At 40.5% G+C, this 21,924-nt stretch overlaps 1 protein-coding gene across 1 annotated transcript in view; it reads left to right on the top strand.

Moving 5' to 3' along the window:
- The window catches only part of VPS35 (VPS35 retromer complex component), a 364,228-nt gene that overhangs the window by 105,288 nt on the left and 237,016 nt on the right, over positions 1 to 21,924 (top strand). Inside the window, exons 5-6 of the mRNA XM_085638094.1 lie at positions 12,066 to 12,248; positions 15,221 to 15,434. Of these exons, the coding sequence (XP_085494220.1) occupies positions 12,066 to 12,248; positions 15,221 to 15,434 (397 nt within the window). The remainder of the gene's footprint in view (positions 1 to 12,065; positions 12,249 to 15,220; positions 15,435 to 21,924) is intronic.

Raw genomic sequence — 21,924 nt, 5'->3', positions numbered from 1 at the left:
GACTAACTGACTGACTCTCTCACTGACTGTTATACAGGTACTATTTCCCAACCTTCACCCTCCTGTTATTTATGCCACCCCCTAACAAAAAAAATCCAAAACAAGAAACCATTGGAACAGACAGATAGAAGTTGCCAGCATTTAAAGGACAAAAAAAAAATCAAAACATTATTTATTGTTTATACTTTTTTTTAATATGGTCGTTCAGTTGTACATAATGCTTTCTTGGTCATATATAGGGTAAGAAAAATGCTTCTCACACTTCTTTATTATAACTTTCAGCTTAAAGACATAGGCAAAGTCAATATCTCTGACTAAACACTTATAAGGTCCCAAAGGCGAGACCTATTGGCTATGCCCATGCTTGTTTTAGAATGGAGTTACCTGTGCCTCTTTTAGGTAGTCTGGAATCGTGCCTTGTAATAGAAAAGTTATGACCATCTTTGACCTTAAGGGGAGGATCGTAGCTTTAATTTCTTTGAAGATGGGGTGTGGTAGAGGGTCACTGTACTGGTTAGATGGGTTCATCGCAAGAAGAGTGTTGTAGTTGTCACTTTCGCTGAGGGAAGTGAAGGTATGCCATGTAGCATTGTTCTTCCGGCTAACGCTAGGAACGAGCCGATCCTGGGGGGCACGAGGAGCAGCGTACCCAGAAATTGGAAGAAGGGCCCACTTTGATTCTAGGATGATATTAATGCTTTTTGTTTTCTCAACGAAGAAGGTAGCCAATTCGTCACATGTTGGACCACCGTCACCTAAGTCAGGGCAATTAGGGGCGTTTTTGACCGATTGTTGTTTAACAATTTCGAGAAGTTTCTTGGGGCGGTTTTTGGCTTGATTCAATTGAGTTATGAAAAAGTCAGCATTTTGCAATCTTGATTTTTCTGTTCTAAGAGCTGCCAACATATCTCATATGATTTAGAGGTTCAGTGGAGGGTATTGATCTCTATCTTTCCGCTGCCCTAAGGTTGCGACAGTCTGAGTTTAGGTTGTCATTGAACTAGGGTTTGGAGATTTTAGAGGAAGCATATTTTTGTTGTAAAGGGGCTATGGAGTCCAGGATATCGGAGATAGAAGAATGATAGAAACCTGTGAGAACATGAACATCTTTCATGTCTGCTTGGGAAGTCAAGGACTTTTTACTTCAGGTTGTTAGTTCATCGGTGTTAATGTTTAAATAAACCAAAATAAGCTTCATATACTGCAGCACATTAGTAGCCCTAGTGCTATAATATATAAAAGACCCCAGGGAGTACAACGGATGCTTATGCCAGTTTCTTTAACCTCCATGGTACTTTGGTATTAAAGAATGGGGCTGCAGATTCTTGTGCAGCCCCTTCTATAATATGAATCCTATCACCGCACAGCTTGCACTGGTGTGATCATTTGTGTGGCACCTCTGCTGTGTTACACACCTGGGCTCAGTGCCAAAGATGTTGTCAGGAGGCAGACTAACTGTGTGCTGCATAAGGATTGTGCAGTCAGGTCTCCTTCAAAAGTACTCTACAGGAAGATGAAACAGGCGCCCAAGGGACCGCCTCATGTATCTCCCTCCTCAAAGAGAAGCCAGGTTGCATCCAGTGAAAGATGGAGCCCATGGTAACAAACCCCAGCCCTGTCTTTCAATAATGTTCTCTCTTCTGGGCAGACCTGAACTGTCCGGGTATACACCTGTGCCCAGGACAGCACATTTTTTGGTAATCTGGTTGCCACTACACAAATAGGGACAGTGGCTCACCATATAATATGGGCCCTGGATTGTAAGGTTGTGATTTTCTGTGTCCCAATTGTGCACTGATTAGGGGTAAGATTAAGTAAGGGAAGTGTTGTAATTTACCTATTGGTTCATCCTCTCCTTCTCCCCCCTACTTCACTCTACTCATTGGAATGTCCCTCCTTATTGTTGTTGAAGATGCTACAGCCGACCCCAGCTGAATGGAACCTGATGATGGTGTAAGAGGTGAATAAATACTCTCCAACGTCTACTCAGCGTTTCCTCATTTGTAACACTGGCGATGACTTGCTGAGTGGTGGCAGCCACACCACCATCCCCAACTGTCCATCAGGATTATTGTACAGTAGTAGTTTAGTGGCAGTGGTAGCTAATCATACGTCTTTGCCAGTGAGACCATTAGATTTATCACCTTGCATACTGGTGACCGTAAACGTTTGCTATTCCTCAAAGCTTTATTCAAACCGTAGTTCTATGATTATTTTGTCACTGACCTCGAAGTGCCCGTTGGTTTTCTGTATCAGATTCTACGGTGCTGAACTTGCGGACTTGCATTGTTGTCTTCTACTTTTGACAAAGATCTGCTGTCCCTGGCAAGACCACATTTCTCCAGGTGGCACCAATACTTCCGCCTGTCCAGCGAGTGCAGCCGCAGTTAGTAGAGTCGTGCCGGGCCGTCGTTCTTACTTCCGTGCTGGATACTGGTGGGCGTGCAACGCAGCAGTTCCTGTTCTTCCATCGCTAACTGACACAACAGCCTGTCATCTCTCTGGCCCAGGAGGACTTTCCTGTAGGCCGTCTCTCTCCATGTCTCCGCTTCTTCTTTACGCTGACTGGCCCAGCAAGCCTGTCAACTCCTAAGCTGAAGTGGGAGTGTTCTGGTCAATGGCTGCTGTGGTAACAGTGCTCCAGGAAATTTTGTGCAATGCTGACGTGCACAGCTGGCCTGTCTGGATTGAAACTTGCATTTGGAGGTAAGTTCCAGAAAAGTTAAGCATCGAGCCACAGGTGAATTTCTTCGTTGCACTGACAGGCAAAACTGTTCCTGTCATTCTAGGACTGTTGGATGCAGGTTCAGACCTAGTTTATATTACGATTATTCTAGCATAAAACTTGCCAACGTTTATGTTATGACTGAAATATTTTTTTCTTTTCTTTTCCTCTCTTGCAGGAATATAACCTATTTGTATGTTTGTTCTTATTGCCTTGCATAATTTAGTCGTTACCAGCCGATTGACTTACAAATTCTGGCATGTTTACAAGGAAGATTTGGTGAAATATATTCTGCATTGTGTTAACTAGATTTGTCAATTCACCATTTTGCGGACTGCTCTCTCCTTCCATTGTTTTGGGTTTTGTTTTTTTTCCTTTCTGTGTACATCACATTTTTAGGAAGTACCACAGTATTTATCACTATGGCTGCAACTAATATGTCACAACCACCTCCATTTTTAAACGAAGTGTGTGAACCTAACATTCCTTGGAAGCAGTGGAAAGATTTATCAGAAAACTACCTCCTAGTCATTGGTTGAGAAAAGTTTTCTTCCTCTAGAAAACAACACATATTGTTACATAATCTGGGAATTGAAGGGCTAAAAACGTATAACAACATTACAAAGTCGTCACAAGCGAGTGATGATGAGGGTAATGTGTACAGGGTCACTATAAAAAATTTGGAGACGCATTATGGGCAAATGATAAATGTGTTGGAGAGAAATACATTTTTCTCCAGAGTTCAAGGAAAAAATGAAAAGGTCAAATCATATATTGCTGTTTTGAAGGGCTTATCTAACACGTGTGAATTTGAAGAATTAACTGATTCCTTGATTAGGGATCAATTAGTGAGTTGTACCAAGAATCTTATGATCCAAGAAAGGTTGTTAGTTGTCAATCCAGACCTCAAACAAGCTATGGAGATTGCAGTGGGGGTGGAACACTCGTCAGATTGTATAAAGAAGATGAAGTCAAGCAAAGAGATTTCACCAGATGTAAATGTAATCGGTAAACATGATTTTAAAGAAGCTAACAAAAAAGATAAGGAAGGGAAACTCAAATGCCAAACGCCTAATGGAAATAGGCTCACGTGTTATAGGTGTGGCAGACCTGCAGCTGGTTAATAGTCCTACCTGTCAGGCTAGGGTAGTGATATGCCACAAACGTGGTAGAAAAGGACATTTGTCTAGAGTATGCCGCGATATACGTGACAGACCATTATTAGTGGTTGAGTCCACAAATCCAACGGAGACTAAATTGGTGTTCCAATTAAAAAGTAACCGTGACGTAACAAGTTTCCCATCATGAAAAATAACTCTTGAAAATAAACCGGTGGTGGTTTTCACAGATTCATGTTCACCTTATACCCTGCTTGATAATAAAATAGTCAAAGAATTATTTCCGAACAGAATGTGAAAATTAGATGTACCGAACAAGCGTGTGGACACAGTGGAGATCCCATACCGTTATTGGGTATGACCACAGATTAGTTTCAAGGGGAGGAACCCGGTTAGTAAAATTTACATCACTGAGAAAGGATCCAGTCTTTTAGGTTGGAGATGCCAAAAAGAGTTAGGCATCAAATTAGATCCCAACAGTCCAGATCAGGTACTACTAGTGGATCCCTCGATTTGCAGTCCCACATTTGCAGTGAATACCCTGATGTATTTACTGACAAGTTAGGGTTGAAGAATTACCAACACAACATTAAACTAAAATCTAAGGCCAGACCTGTAGCCCACAAAGTTAGGCCTATTACTCATCTCATTAAGGTTCCCTTACAGAAAGAACTGGATAGACTATTAGAAATTGGAGTTATCAAACCCATTTAGTGTTCTCAGTGGTTAGCTCTGGTTGTTATTGCGACTAAATCAACGAACAAGGAGGTCAGGCTATGCATTAACCATAGGGACTTGAACATGAATATATGAGTAGACACCCACTTCCTTGGATTCATGAAATTCTTACCCTAATCAACTACGCTAGTTACTTCAGTGTTCTTGACTTATCCTCTGCTTATCACCAAGTAGAGTGACACCAGAATTCATGCCACCTCACTTCCTTCGTAACTCCTTTGGGTGCTTTTCAATACCTACGTATGCCTTTTGGACTTGTGTCGGCTGCAGCCGCTTCTCGGAGGATAATGCAGCATGTTCTAAAAGATGTCCCTGGTACCCTTTGTTTCCAGGATGACATCCTCATCCTTGGAAAGGACATAAATGAGCACAATGACATGCTTAGAAAGGTATTAATCAAGTTACGAAATGCTGGGCTTACCTTAAAGAAAGAAATGTGTCAAATTGGTGTGGATTCAGAGTATTTATGGCACACCATCTCACAGGATGGCATTAAACCCAAACTTAATGTGGTAGAAGCTATCCAATATAACATATTTAGGACTCTCAGAGTACTACTCAAAGTTTATTCAGAATTACGCCAGTATAGTTGAACCCTTGCGTTATTTACTCAGGAGTAAAGTTCTCTTCCAGGGGATCCTCATCAATAGTCCTAAGCACTAAATATCCCCACCCATGTGCGGGGACCCCGGAAATAATAAAACTTTTATATGGAAAACATATATATACAGATATATATATTTTCTCATACCAATGCAGCTCCCATAAAGCTGTATTTCCATGCATTCAGCCCCCTTAATTTATAATGCGCCAACAACCATGGTAGACTAATAAGCAGATTCTCCTACGTGACGTACTCCTATGGCCTCAAGCGGCCTTAATTAATATTGCCTCAAGCCACCAAGGTAGTCTAATAAGCAGTCCAAAAGTGACCTCCCGCTCGCTACCTCTTAACTAAATAAGGTCATTTAATAGGTTTTACATTACCTTCCTTCTTGCTGCCTCAACCAATTAAAAATTCTGTTGTTGCTTAGTTGCACAATAGGGAGCCCCATGGAATGCGAATAATGTAATGTATGTATGCATACACTAAGGGTCTTTATATTAAATATGTTTCTCATCTCCCATTCACTACCTCCTATTTAGATTCAGCTTGCTCACCCATGTCCTGAAGATGAACCCCAATAATTGGATTTGAAACGCCATCGACCACTACACAAAATGAACTCCTATGACTTTTTGTAACTCAATTGTGGAGCTCATAATACTGTTGTCAATGCGATGGCTTTTTAAAACTTAACTATCATCCTTCACGTCCTGCTTCTTTTCACCTATTGTGTGAGCACCTGAATACTAAACTTAATTGTAAATAAAGGTCGATCATTTTTTGACCTACGTGACCCTCTGTATATCTTTTCTTTTGCTCCCTCAAGAATTAATATCATTTCCTTAGAACACAGTGCCCCCTGTTGGGTCACTTTTTCGCTTTGGACCTTTAAGGCCACACCTGAACCATTGTTTTCTAAATACATCTTACCACCCCAGGTTCACATATTTGGGTACCCTTATCTTCTCTAAAACCTTTTGATAGACTGGTCAGGGGCATTTGTGTACGCCTTTCCACCCCTTCCTCTCATTCCGAAGGTGGTGACCAAGTTGTCTCATTCCCACACAAGGATGATACTGATTGCCCCGGACTGGCCAAAACAATGGTGGTACCCGGACCTTCTGCACCTGTTGGAGTGCCCTCACAGGAGGCTGCCGTGCAGACCGGACCTGCTGTCCAAGATGAACAGGATGATTCATCACCCCAACCTTCCCTCACTGAACTTGGCAGCATGGCTCCTGAAGTCCTCCATTATGGCCATTTAGGACTGCCACAGGACTGCATGTCCATTTTAAAGGAAGCACGAAGGCCGTCCACTAGACACTCATATGCGTGCAAGTGGAAACGCTTTTATATGTGGTGTTTTCAAATCAATTGTAACCCAACCAAAGGACAGGAAGAGGTCATCCTTCCATACCTGCTTTATCTGGCGAAAGCAGGCTTAAAGTTTCCTTCCATTAAGGTGCACTTAGCAGCTATCACTGCATATAGGCGTTCACCTTCTCAACCTTCTTTCTTTCAGTTCAGGTTGTTAATTTTTTTTTGCAGGGTCTGAAGAAGGTCTATCTTCCGGTCCGGCCTCCTTCACCTCCCTGGGAACTGAACCTGGTGCTATCAAAATTGATGGGTCTGCCTTTCGAACCCATACACAAAGCAACCTTACAACACCTTTCTTGGAAGGCGGCTTTCTTGGTAGCGATCACGTCAGCTCGCAGAGTGAGCGATATACAGGCCCTCTGCTCTAAGGAACCTTATACCGTCTTCCATCTTAAGAGGGTCGTATTGAGGACTCATCCCTCTTTCCTCCCCAAAGTGGTGTCAGATTTTCATGTAAATCAGATCATCTCTCTGCCCACTTTTTTCCCTAATCCCTCCACTCCAGCTGAGAGGGCTTTGCACTCTGGACCTGAAAAGACTTTTAAAATTCTACCTGGAAAGGTCCAATTCCACAAGAAAATCTGATCAACTATTTGTTAACTATGGGTCGATCAGAACGGGTTTTCCAGCTTCAATGCGGTCCATCTCCAGATGGATAGTTTCATGTATAAAGCTAGCTTATCAATTAGCACAGAGGCCTTTTGGATCTACTCCCAAGGCGCATTCTACCAGAGGAAATGCGGCTACAACTGATTTTCTGCATAACGTGCCTATATCTGAAATCTGTAAGGCGGCGACTTGGAGGTCCGTCCATACATTTACGAGGCACTATTGACACCAGAGCAGACACCCAAGTAGGCCAGGCCTCTGAGGAATCTTTTCAACAGCTGATTGCAGCTGTTGTATGTTGGGTCTCTCTTTCTCTCATTTGTCTGCAGGGTGAGGATTTGGCTTGCTATTCTATTCAGTGCTTATGACTATTGATGAGGATCCCCTGGAAGAGAAGGATAAGTTACTTACCCCTGGAAGAGAACTAGGATTACAGGTAAGTAACTTATCCTTCCTTTCATATGGATTGAGGACTGCCAGACTGCGTGTGTTGCTTTTAAAAGAAGTATTACTGAAGCCCCTTTCTTCGGAAGGTTTGACCCTACCAACTCTACTATCTTGTCCACTGATGCTAGTAATAAAGGTCAAGGAGCTAGTCTCACTCATCCGGTGGATGACAGAGAGCAAGTGGTAGCTTTTACTTCGAGAGCATTGAAAGGGGCGGAGAGGCAATATTCTGTTGTGGAAAAAGAGGCCCTAGCATGTTTTTGGGTGATCAGACATTTTAATTTTGTTTTATGGGGCATACCTTTCACAGTTAAGACTGACCATAAACCCCTAATCTATGCTTTCACTACCAAAGGATCAGCCAGAACCACGCCCAGGATCTCTAGATGGATTTTAGGATTAGAAGGATATAATTTCAAGGTGCAGTATGTCCCAGGCAAACAAAATGTAATTGCGGATTTCCTCTCTCGTGCACCTATAGAGGAACAAAAAAACACCCATGTAGAGGAGGACATGGATATAATACTGGAGGTGAGTAGTATGAACAAGAAAGAATGGGATGAATGCATGCTGTTGGACAAAGAATGACTTCACTAAACCAACACATAAGGGGTGGATTGCCAAGAAACAAGCATGAGCTACCTATCGCACTATACATATTCTGGCAGGTGAGTTTTGAGCTAAGTACACAGGGTGAGACAGTTTACAGGGGTGAAAAGATAGTACCTCAGAAATAAATGAGAAATAAAATAATCGCACATGCAGGACACTTGGGTCGCAGCCTCATAAAAAACAAGGTACGAGTGGAATATTGTTGGCTAGGTATGGATACCCTGAGGCGAAAGTCAAAGACTGCAGGGAGTGTATGAGTAGTGACAAGACACAACAAGTTAGGAAAGCTCCCGTGTCCAGTTCAAGTCCTTGACGCTCCATGGTCAAAACTTACACTGGACATAATTGTCCCACTTAACCATAAGGGATTAAGTGAAAGTTTTGTGCTAGGACTTATTGACTACCACACACGCTGGGTTGTCACCCATTGTGTACATCAAATTGACTCAAGTTCTCTCATTCAATTTCTAAAGGACTCCTTCTATAAGGAAGGTATACCTGACACTTGTAACAGACAATGGGATACAGTTTACATCATATTGAATGAAATAGTTCCTTTCCAACCTTCAAATACGTCCTCACAAAACTGCTTTGTATTGTCCGTGTGCAAATGGGCTTGTTGAAAGGCTGAACCGAGTGGTGAAAGAGTGTTTGCAAAGAGCAGAGGTTATGGACATACCTGCTAAAAGCACTCCAGGACACGATATGGGCTTATCGTACAGCACCTAATTGTGTCACAGGAGTTTCTCCTTTTGCTTCCCTGAAGGAAAGAAAACCTGAAACAAATTTGACTGGCGCATGGCTAAGAAGGGAAAGTACATGCATAGTGGATAGGACAGAAAAAGGTAGGAGAATAACTCCTCACCAGGACAAATACAAACTCCGATATGACAATATCAAGTGTGTTAAATCACCCTATTAAGACCAGGCGATTAGGTCCGTGTAGATCTTCCCATGTCGCTCAGGAAGAGTTCTTCCAGGTTCTCGAACCTTTTTGGATAACAAGTGTGGGTAAGAATGTTGTACATTTGCCTCTGTCCTGTAAAAGTGTGCATGAGAAGGAGTGAGAGTATGTCCTGAACTGTGTTGGAACAAATGTGGGAGGCATAGAGGAAGACCAAATATTCAGGTCCATGGTGTGATGGAGCACCATCAATTTGTCTCCCGCGGTAAACTGCCCCTGTGGATTAAGACAAGTCCTGCAACAGGCAAAGTCGGATGTAGAATAGAGAGAGTCATGGTTGTCATATTATCAGGCACCAGAAGAGTTTTGCTGGTATCCTTGCCTGACCCACTTTCTGAACTATTTTAATAATCAAGACGATTGAGAGAGTGATGCAAGATTTATTATGGAAAGTTGCTGGTACCGTCACAGTACAGTCTTGGAGCTCCCAGCACGACCATTTTGGAAGGCAGACAATTAAGGAACTTGCCCATGAAATCACAAGTGAAATGTAGAGCCGATTACCCATTCCAACATATTACGGTTCACTGACCCATCCTCTATGCCATGGCCCTTGCCTCAGAAATATTGTAGCATTCCAAGGGGAGGAATAAACCTCAAACTGCAGTCTGAGGTCTTGTAGCTTGCAAGAATTACATCTTTTTGCTCCACTGCAGAGTCGCGTTCCCAACAGATATTATCCTAACTAAGAGAAAGGTGGAAGAAATGTAATGCCAATGGAAGAGTGTCAAAGGGGCCATACGAGAGTGATGCTTTGATCCTCTAGTCTAGCTCTTTTCATAAAGTTCCAGTACTTGACGAATTGATGGAGATGCTTTTTCGAAAGTTACTAAGAGAATGCATAAAATGCAATTCATGATTTGAATTGCTAAACTATTGGTACTTTCTGTCAATGATTTTAAAGACTAAGGGCCTTATGTAGGTAAATTACATTTACCGATTCTTAAATACCGAATTTTACCGATTCGGTATTTATGAATCGGTAAATGTAATGTAGGTAAAAAAATACCGATTCGGTAAGTGTCGGTATTTTAGAATCGGTATTTACCGATTCGGTAATGGTAACCTGTATCTCATTGATTCCTATGGGCCAGGAGGCCCATAGGAATCAATGGGAAGCCAGTTACCATTACCGAATCGGTAAATACCGAATCGGTAATGGGGGGAGCTCAATCAAGGGTGGCAGGGTGTCACATTGACACCCTGTTGCACCCCTGATTCCTGCATGTGTGCACATGTGGCACACATACATGCCCTGAGGGCATGTGTGTCTGCCACATTGCACACATCTAAGGGCCAAATAATGCATTTACAGAGACATTCGTCATTTACCACCAACTTTCAGTTGGTGGTAAATAACGAATCCCCACACCCACCACACACTCCCCCTACATCTCATTTCTGTATTCGGTATTTACCGAATCGGTAAAATTACCGATTCGGTAATTTTACCGATTCGGTAAATTACCGAATACAGAAATGATCCCCCTACATCACAAAAGCCTAAATACCGGTCGGTAACGGTATATTTACCGAAAATCGGCCGTTACCGACCGGTATTGGGCTACCTACATATGGCCCTAAGTATCAATGCTAGTTATAGAACCTCCCTGGGTTTGTTCACATCATAAGTTTAAATGGTAAATCGTTCCCTTAATTAGCGTATATTGACACTTGTAGTTTGTGAAAAAGTATTTTGGAGAGTGTTTGAAAAAACATATGGTTGAGGAGATGCAGATAGATGTGAAATCTTGGCATGTGTGCAAATGGATGGATCTTAACACCTTCCTATGCCTGAGATTTGAGAGACAGCTATTTAACAGCTCGTTTTAAAGTGCCTAATTTCAGCTCCACAACTGTCTTTGAATAAAAAATGCGTTTTCTTCTGCAAAGTGTTATTGCCAAACAGCTGCCACAAGTAAGAAAGTTGAAATTTGCAGAACGTGTAAGAATAAAAAATGTTTATTTTCTGTTTGTTGATTATTTTGCTTCTGTTAATGGCATTGTGAATTTATATTGTATTGAATTGCAGCAATTATAGCATTTACTGCCCCTATGTATGGTGCTGAAGCGCTTGCGTACATGAGTAGGATGCTACACCATGTTGGGTGTTTGCTTGAATGGCTGTTGTTTTTCTTTTGATCCTATGTGGATGTTTCAATGTTGTGCGTGATGACCACCGATGTGCGATGATCATGTTATGAGACGCAGCGCACAGCAGTGTGTTGAATGATGAAGTGTAAGAGGCAGACAACCCCTTTTTTATGTTTTCAGAATGCTGCTAGCTTTGAGCAGCTCTGCAGGTCCCTTTATAGTATTTATTACGATATAGCCTGCTTAGCTGGTTACTGCACAGGGTTGTCCAATTTGAGATTTTATGTGTAGTTGTCCTTATTTGGTATGGTTGGGGAGAGGGAATTGGAGAGGTCTGTAGGGATGGGCTTTCTTAATATAATCCCTTATCTGATTGTCTCTGGGAAGATGTAAAGAAGCGGTATGATTGGATAAATATTTGGGACCTGCAGTGAATGGACTATATTAAAGTTCTCCACAATTCTCCCCAATTCTCCAGTAATTTCTGACAGATACCTTCAGTTATTTCATGCCTATTCATTTGATGATGTGGTTTTTTTTGGCTGTACAGCGCTGCCAATGGACAACCGTCGTAGCAGATATGTATTATGTGAATTTAAGTTACAATTTGTTGTTGACCCCTGGATATTATGGTTTTATATCGTAGTTCTATCTGCTACTTTTCTACCCTCCAAGAATGGGCAGTGATATTACAAAGCATAGTAACAAGTGTTATTATTCAATGGATCCGCATACATTAGAACATTATCTTTGACTCGTGATTTTTTCTTTCAGCTACCTCTTAATTACTGTGGGTGTGGTCTATGTCAAGTCATTTTCCCAGTCGCGGAAAGATATTTTGAAAGACCTGGTAGAAATGTGTCGTGGAGTTCAGCATCCCTTACGAGGTCTTTTTCTACGAAACTACCTTCTTCAGTGTACGCGGAATATCTTACCGGATGAAGGCGAGCAGACTGAGTAAGAAATTCAAGTTTTGTATCAACACATTTGCCTTATTGTATTGAATATCTATGTGTTTTACTCCCAGCCAAAAATTATCAATGCCAGCCTTTCCTGCCTGAAATTTAAACTTGTTGAATAGATCCAAGCCTTGTTGAGGTCAATCACATATGACTCTGGGAACCTAGAAAAAAATCAGCATAAAGTTGGTTTCTAAGCTATGCATCACGCTTCCACGAGAGTTAAAACACCATCTCTAGCTTTTTGAAAGAAGCAAAAAACTTTTCTATGTAATAATGGTGTCTAGATCATTCGGTTTTTAGCTCCTTGGGATTACAGTGTGCTTTACAAAATGCAATACCTCCGTAAACTAACTCCTATATTCAGCTTCCTTCCGCCATGTTGGAGACATTGTTTTACTATTTTGAATAAGAGTATGGAAAGGTATGTACAAGTGATCCCTTCCAATTTATGTCTTTAAAACTTAGTTTGAAAGGTTTCACAGATGGAGGAGTCTATGATCGATGGCTAACACTAACCAGGCCTGTTTCTTCTGTCGACTCTGCCAGTTTATAGTCATTTTGTCTATTCTGTATGTTGGTGAAAGGATGGTCTCGCAGCAAAAGCCTAAAGTGGATGAAAGATGAGTGCAAACACTGCCAGTGGTACTTTTATTCCTGCCCCCAATCCACTTTTTTCTTCAACATCTTTGTCAGTTCCGTTACCTTTCATATAGTTAAGCCCAAATGCACATATTGGCTTTGAAATGAGAATTTTCAGGGGTTTTGTCGAAGAAGAATTAAATCCTACGCAGAAGTTCAAGAAATAGGTCGTAAGATCGGAGACAGTGTTCCATCCTGTGAAGGCGGTAGTGTTTATAGATTTTTTTCCACAGCTATAACCCCAATACCTGAATCACACAGGACACATACTTTCAACATCAGTAGGACCTTCAAGTTTCAAACAATAAACCTACAGCCATCTAAGTATGGCGGTTCGTTCGCCTCAATCGCAGGTGGAAAAATCCTGACAAGTTAGATGTGCGAAAAGCTTCTAGGTACACGGCACTCGGTATATTAGGAAAACATAATAACTTTTGCATCTCATATCAATGTAACCAGATGCAATATTTAGTTTCTATCTGTGTGAAGTTAAAACATGTGTCTGACAACTTCAACTAGGAGCATATGCTCCCTAGGTGTCATGCTGCTTGATTTTATGAAAGGTTGCACAGATGTTTCTACGTCTCATGATACTAAATCATCTTTGGCAATGAATGCCTAGATTTTGACAACTATTTAACAAGCAGAAACAGACAATTGCACTACCATTAGATATTCGTTTATTGCAGCGTCAATATTAAGAGTTTATTATATCACCTTTCAGCATAGCCATTTATTTGTTCTTTAACTTTAGCATTACATTTAAAAAGCAGGCTATAGCAAGTATTCCGTAATCCAAACCCACAATACTTGAATCTGTTTAAAAAGGCAAATGTGTGTATTCAGAAATGTAGATCTCAAGACAGACCTCAGATTTGTCTGATGCCTTGTGTTTTCCAAGTTTAATTTGACAAATGTTAAAACGGTCTTTCGACATATAAAATTGAGCATGTTTTTAGTGGGTGGGTGAAATTGAAAGTTCACCTGTCTCCATACTGATATATTTGGTACGGGTTAAATGATCTGTAGATGTGGCGAAACTTGATGCACAGTATAATTTTTGCGCAAAAACCTTTTTTGTGTGATCGAATTCTCTGACTAAAATCGAGATTTTCTATATTTCTTCTGTACACCCTACTAATAGGGAGTATTTGTTTTTTATCGTGTCTTAGCTTTCCAACCTTCACTAAGATTTCAATATTTTGGAAAAAAACTCAAAATGTTTGTGAAAGAAAAGCTTTGCTCACCATTAGTTGTTATGGTGCAGAAGGTATATGTAGGACATTACAATCAAAAGCTGGCAGCCACTAGTTGTTATGGTGCGGAAGGCATCTGTAGGACTTTAGACTCAAAAGCTGGCAACTTAATAGCACAACATGGGATACTGACTGTACATATGCTATCTCTCTGATGCCGGCATCCAGTGCCGAAGGAACATTAGTCTGTACTCCCTGTCACTGATGCTTTATACAAGGCATTTTTCCCCCCAGGTTTAAGTTAATTGTTTTGAGGAATCAATGCAGTCCACTGAGACTGCATTTTCACTCATCTACTGTCTAGGGGTGTTGCTTTTAAGACACTTTAAACTTTGTGCTGGAATGGAGGCGAAGGAATGTGGGATTAAAGTGTGCATGCCCTATCCATCCCAGTGCCGTACCTCTGAGCTTTCTCACTTTTTAGAAAGCAATCAGTGGTGGGTTAAATACTCTGACTTTAGGCATCCAGCACAGCCAGAGCCACAAACTTCCTAATTGTGATGAGAGGCACTGAAGCTTGCCCATATCAGGGCTCAAGTTTAAGAACACTGGACCTTAATACAGGAAGGTGCAAGCTGGAACATTCAGAAAACTGCACCAGTAACCAATAAAAAATCATTTAAATTCACCCTGTATGTGTGCACTTGTCTGTTCCAGTGCCAATGCGTTTTCGGAAGGCATCGTTCCTCTCTCTTTTTGCGTAGGAAATAAAATACATCAGTACTTTATCCAGCTGGTGGCACCTTTAGCATTTACAATAAGAGGGTTTAGTTCTTGTTTGTTTTCAACTCAGTCTGCACCAACCTTTAGATGGGTTATGAAGAAGGAAGAGACTTGTCCCTTTTAGTACTCGGGGAGCCCATAAACCGTGAAATCGATCTACAACTAATATGAAGCCCATTCAGAAATCATACTGGAAGGGTATTGTACTAGGAAGTACTTGGCGTCTTGCTGCATTTACACCGTATCTCCCACAGTGGGGTATTCAACATATCAAGCATCTGTGTTTTCAAAAATGTTTTTTCATTCAAAATAACTTTTAAATATTTTTTACTGTTAAATTTGTTGACAGTGAGGAAGTTACTGGAGACATTAGTGATTCCATGGATTTTGTGCTGCTGAACTTTGCGGAAATGAACAAATTGTGGGTGAGGATGCAGCACCAGGGGCACAGTCGGGACAAGGAAAAAAGAGAGCGGGAGAGACAGGAGCTTCGAATTCTAGTCGGAACAAATTTAGTGCGTCTCAGCCAGCTGGAAGGTGTAAATGTGGAACGCTATAAACAGGTGATTTACATTTAATAAAATACATGTTTGGTATCTATCATGTTAATGTTTTGTGGTGTTAGATAAATCTCAGTACTTTTACCACGGTTATAATCTATTTATTCCCATAAAAGACAGCACCACATTACTATAATGGGTTGCTTATTATTGCTTTTCTAGGGCTCCATCATATGCCATTTTGATTGGCCAAGAGTTATGGAAGTATACTCGAGACCTACAACCTTCATTTTATAGTTCTAGATCTAGGGGATCAAAGAACATAAATGCACAAACCCCTAAAACATAACATAGGTAGTACTGAAAGAGACACTCGTAAGAAGATTGAAGTCTGCTACCAAAGGTCCAACTGACACTGTGTTTCTCTCACTTTGCACGCTCCTATGAATAAAGGTACACTGTAAGTAAAATATTCCAGTTTCGTTAAAATCTGGTGGGTCTACAAAAGTCCTACCATAACTACACTCACATTTTTATAAATAGAAGTATTTTTCATCAACCAGTATCTATATAGAAAAAAGTTTCCTAAAACCATTGAAAGTAATTCTCACAAGAAATATCAGTACAAATATAGGAGCCCAATATTGTTACGCTTCACATATGTAACCATTTATATACAATACATGTATACTTCTGCATTCACACACGTTTACAAATGGCATAGATCAAAAAGCCAAACCAAAACAAAGACGTAAAATGATCAAAATGGCATTAGTTAGTGACACCCTCTTCTATTTAAAGCATTACTGCTTTTTATGAATAGAAAATAATTACTATTAATGCCCTGAATGAAACATTGGAAGCAGGCCAACTAGTCAGAATACTCCCTTTGCGGGCTATGGCTATTGTTACAGCCATGCAAATGGGTGATTCTGTGCTGCCTGCTCCCAACATCCATCCGGTACGCTCTGGGCTCTGGTAGTGCTGCGGGAGCAAGAGCTGCTTGTTGCCTTGAATAAAATAGCTCCATTTCCCTCTGCGTGCCCTCATCCTCTTCTGACACAGCTGACGAGACTCAACTGTCTGGGTTCCCCCCTTTTATTTTACTAAGAGGGAAGAGCAATCAACCTAAAAATGTGTTTGTTTCTCTACTTCAGAGTGAGTTAATTCTGTGAATTATGGGTGGCTGTAGCCAGGTATCTGATTGCTGCTGTTTTCCATCACTAGATCTTTACTTTCAATTTCCCATATGCCCCTCTCTCTCCAGGAACTGTGATTTAATTTCTGCATATTATTCATTTATGATGTTTTGATACACTGCTAAATCGAAAACATTGTATTACTAATTGCAAAAATGTTAGCTGCTAAAGAGAAGCAATGGGTTTGTAGTTTGAGGGCTGTGTTGGGATAGATTTGTTGTTAAATCATAGGAGGAAAGTATCAGTGCGCGTCATTACTCTATCCGTATTACTGTATGCAGGCTGTTAACAAGCCCAATAGAGATCCTCTATGCAGTGGAAACATTGATGGAGTTTAGGATCATATATAAAGATAGATATATATATATATATATCTCAGATCATGATACATGCTCAATATAAATTACCTTTAGCAACCCAACAAGAATACCTAGGTAAATCCTTCTGTAAACAATAAACTTAATATACTGAACTAACAATGAAGACAAGAATTAAGTGACGTGTATATATTCGATATAAGAATAGAATTAAGCAACGAAACACATATGCATATATCAATCGACTTTAACATCGTGTGTTTTTAAGCAAAGAAAGGCCAAATGTTGTAGGGTTGCTAAAAAAGCAATACTATTACCCAGATCCTATATTAATTTCCTATGTGCCCCCAACGTTTATCAAATTTCCTAAAAGATTCTGTTCTTAGTGCATAATGCCTCTCTAGTTCTTTAACTTTACACAGTTTAGCTCTCCATGCTTGAAACAAAGGTACATTTTTGCTTCGCCAATTTTGTAGAATTAAAGATCTTGCCACTAGGGCGGATATATATAAGCATTCTTCTTGCATATTATTTAATATTTTATTTGGAGAGCATCCCAAAACGGCAATATAATTATCGATAGATTTAGATTGGCCTATTGGACAATTAGGATATTTTTCAATTTCCTCCTATAGATTCTCAATTTTTAGGCAATCCCAAATGATATGAGACCATATGCGTCCTCCACTCTTAGCGCAACAAAACATCTGTCATCAATTTGGGGATATACACTATGTAGAAATGAAGGGGTTCTATAGAGTAACCATTTAATTCTACTCCAAATTTTTCTTTGAATCTGCATACCTTCTGTTTTTACGCCATTTATCCCGCATTTTCTCATAGGTAGTAACAGATGTGTTATCATTAAAGATTTTCATCCAAGCACTTACTGACCACTTTTCAGAGATTTCTAGAGCTTCGATTATTCCTAAACGTGCTGTTAAAGTTCCTGCATCTATATTTTCTAGAAAGTGTTTTTTTTAATGTATGACCATTTAGGCATGTCCTTGGAATGAAGGAGCCCGATTTCGATCTCGGGCAACTTTTTCCAGGAGTCTAGGTTAAGGAAGCCTTTTACTGGCCTATACCCATTTTCCTCCCACTTTCTTAATATGCCGGTCTGTAGTAATTTAACCTCCCCAGTGTAAAGGTAAGACAGACTCGTTTTACCATTTATCCTCGGGATATCATAAAAAGCTAACAGTTGAGCTCTTAGTTTAAGAATCCATTGGAGTACTTTGTACCGCACTTTCTTAGGATCCTTAACTATTCTTGTTGGGTTCTTGAGTCTATACTCTATTAAGATTTTATTCATAAAATAATTATCTATTTCCGAGGTATCAAGTTGGGTAAAAAATCTGTGTTTGTTGTGAGCAAAATTTGCAAAATAGTATTCTCTTATGTTTGGGAGGGACAATCCTCCCTTGAAAAATTTAAAGTGCCTAGTGCTAATCTTGGTGTCTTATTAGCCCACAAAAAGGATGAAAACAAACTATCTACCTCTTTAAAAAAAGACATTTGTAAAGCGCACGGAGCTGCGAATAAGAAGTTAAAAAGTGCTAAAATTGACATTCGAACAAGCGCCACCCGGCCTAAGATTGATAATGGAAGTTGATTCCATCGTGCTAAAAGTTACTGTCGCATATATCCCTAGATATCTCTTCAGGCAGGAGTTGTACGTTAGCCTGAAATTTGGCAATAAAGTATCCACGAAACAGTTGCATAATACAATTTCCATCATGGACTATTTTGTACCCACCTATTGCTTGGAATACTGAAAAGATCCATAGGATCTCCTCTTGAGTATGTTCCCTGGAGTTTAAAAAAAGAACAATATCATCAGCATAAAATTTTATAGTGGTCATGCCTTGCAGAGGTGTGGTATGTTACGTTTTTTTGTCTAATAACTCTTGCTAAAAGTTTTATAAAAAGGGCGAATAAAATAGGGGAAAGGGGGCAACCTTGTCTTGTACCCCGATGTATTCGACAGGATCCTACATTTATAGAATTAATTAATATTTGTGCCTGTGAGCCTTTATAAAGTTTTCTTAATAATTGTATAAAGCCTTCTGGGAAACCAAACTTTTCAAGAATAAAAAAGAGCCAGTCGCAGGTTACCAAATCAAAGGCTTTCTCAGCATCTAAAAACCACGTCTCAATACTATTCTTATGGCAATAATACAGGGCTTCTATAAAAAAAATTGTATTTGTCGAAAGCTGTCTCCCAGTCACAAAACCAAATTGATCTGCATGAATAAGTGAACACACAATTCTGTTAAGCCTATTTGTAAGAAGTTTTGTGAAGATCTTATAGTCCATGTTAAGAAGACTAATTGGTCTGTAGGAGTTGACGTTTTCCCCATCTTTATCTTTCTTCAAGACGCTGACTACCACAGCTGTATGGAAAGAGGCCGAAGCTCCCCTCCTTTCAGTAAATGGTTGGCTAATTTTATGATTTGTATTAAGAGTTGGGGGCTAATCTTTTATATAATTCTGCTGGTAGTCCGTCCTCCCCGGTTGCTTTACAATTTGCTAATGAACCAATCACCAGTTCAACTTCCTCAATAGTAAGTTCCTCGAGTAATGATTCTCTAATATCATCGTTCAATGAAGGGATCGGCAAATTGTCAAGGAAACCTGTGATGAGGTTTGGCGAAGTTTGCCGATCTGACTGATAGATTCCACTGTAGTGTCTCAGAAAGGCATCTCCAATGTCTTTAGTATCAGTTAGTTGTATATTAGATTCCTCTTCCTGAATACTTTCAGTTCGATTTTTGACCTGCTTCTCTTTTGCCTGCCAGGCAAGTAGTTTCCCTGTGTACTCGCTCTCTTCATATGCCTTTTGAAGATAAGTCTTATTTACTGCATCCCCCGTTTGATAGTAATAGTCCTGCATCTGTAATTTCGCTTGCAGCAGTTCGTGCTTTGTTTTAAAATTTCTATACTTCATGTGCTCGTTATTTGCCTGCGTAAATCGTGCCTCAATCTTTAATCTTTCTTCTTTTTTAGCCTTTGGGTGCGGGATTTCTGTTGTTGTAATTATATCTCGTAAAGTGGCCTTAAATGCATCCCATACTATATTTATTGGTGCTGAATCTGTATTGTTGGAAAAGAAAGTACTAATCTTGTTGGCTATTTCCATGCACCAGCTTTCATTTTCCAAATTCAGTTTATTAAAATATCGCCTCGTGGGCATTTTCGCCCTTGGTCCTGCTCCCGCTATTTCCATCTTAATTAAAGCATGATCTGAAAAAGCGTTCGGTATGTGACCGTATGTATTAACCTTGAGGCCATGTGAAATAAAAAAAAATCTATCTTGGAAGCCGTATCGCACTTTGCCGAAAAGCATGAAAAGTCCTGTTTTCCTGGGTTTTGAAAGCGCCATCGATCTATCAAATCTACAGCCTTTTTACAGCTAGCCAGGGCAGTAGCCACCTGGGGCTTGTTTCGCTTTTGAGCCTTCATAGAGGACTCAACTGGAGAAAGTTAAATCACCCCCATACAATAGGGCTGGTAATACAGGAGAGTGACTGCTTTAGCTGTAGCAGGGGTAGAGGATTATCAAAAATTGGGACAGAGATTGTGGCCAAAGTGAGACTTGATTGATTTAAAGTTCCATGTACGAGAGCCCACCTTCCTCCCGTGTCTGACTGAGTGTTTTTACTTGGAATTGTACATGCTTCCCTATATATTTCCCTACCCCCTTCTGCGTACATCCTGTGTTCGCTAAACATTGGAAGCCAGCCTATTTCTGGAAGATTGTACTCGCATCCGATGCGCTCTGGAAATGGGTTTCCTGTAACAAAATGGCATCCGGGTTGTGTCTTCTGAGCGAACTTTCAATTGCCTGTGCCGTACGTTTATTATTCAGACCATTAGCATTAAAAGAAAGGACTGTGATGTTTTCCTTACTCATAATTACTTTATCAGAAGTTGGCTAGTGACTTTGTGTGCTGCCTCTACAGACGCAGCCCTCAACCCTGCGTGTCTCAGAGGCGTATAACATTTTAATTGGCACAGCTGTTCTAAAGTGCAAATATACATCCGCAGGAGACAAAAGTCTAAAGTGCAAATAAATAGCAATAACATTTACAGTACCTAGAATATATAAAGTGACAGGCGCTAGCATGAATCAAAAAACATAGGCGCAGACCAGAGATGTATAAAATACATATAATTGATAGTTAGTCCACCTACCTCCCTGCCCCCCCTCAAAGGACGGAATTACCCACTATCTCCTCCTTCCTCCCCTCTTGCTCACCCCTGTCCACCCTTAAAACAAACAAAGTGCTAAGCTAATTTACTGTTTGCCTGCCCTCTTCCCGGCCCTCTGCCTAGGCCAAAAAGAAAAGAAAAGGGGGGGAGGGGATCTTAATCCCGCCCAGCTGACAGCTCTGTAAGGAGTAATTGAGCTTCGTGAATGTCTGAAAAAATATAGAATTTCCCTTTAGCCAGTACTTGGTTTTGACTGCGGCACAATTGCTGCTTGGGCTCCCCTTCCTTTGAATGTATCGATCACCTTAACAAAGTCTTTCCACCTGCATGCAGAAGCTGTGGACATGTCCGAGAATATTCTGAACTGCTGAATCTCTGCAGTGGAAAAAGATCTTTTTACAGTGGCGATGCTTAAAATCTTTTCTTTTATTCTGCAGTCCGAGAAATTCAATAATATTGTGCGTGGATATTTAGCATTGAGTTGCTTCTGTGCTGGGACCCTGTGGGCCTTAGTGATTGGCAGGTCCCCTTGTAGATCTGGCATTACTTTCTTAAGTAACGACCCAACCCATTCGACCATTTCCATACTTTCTTAACCTTCCGGGATTCCCACTACCCGAAGATTTGAACGTCGGTTATAATTTTCTAAATCCTGGAGTTTCTGCTCTACCTGACTTTTGCATCTACTCAAAGCTAACATTTCTTGATTTACCGCCCAGAGTTTGTCCTCCAAGTCTGAAATAAGAGTTTCGGCCTCTTCCAATCATTTCTGTGTGTTGGATGTGTTCTCTTCCAACTTAGCCAGTCTTTCAGGCAGCTGAG

The sequence above is a fragment of the Triturus cristatus genome, chromosome 12 (genome assembly GCF_964204655.1).
Source record: "Triturus cristatus chromosome 12, aTriCri1.1, whole genome shotgun sequence".
In the NCBI taxonomy this organism is placed as follows: domain Eukaryota; kingdom Metazoa; phylum Chordata; class Amphibia; order Caudata; family Salamandridae; genus Triturus; species Triturus cristatus.
This window is presented reverse-complemented; position numbering and strand designations above follow the sequence as displayed.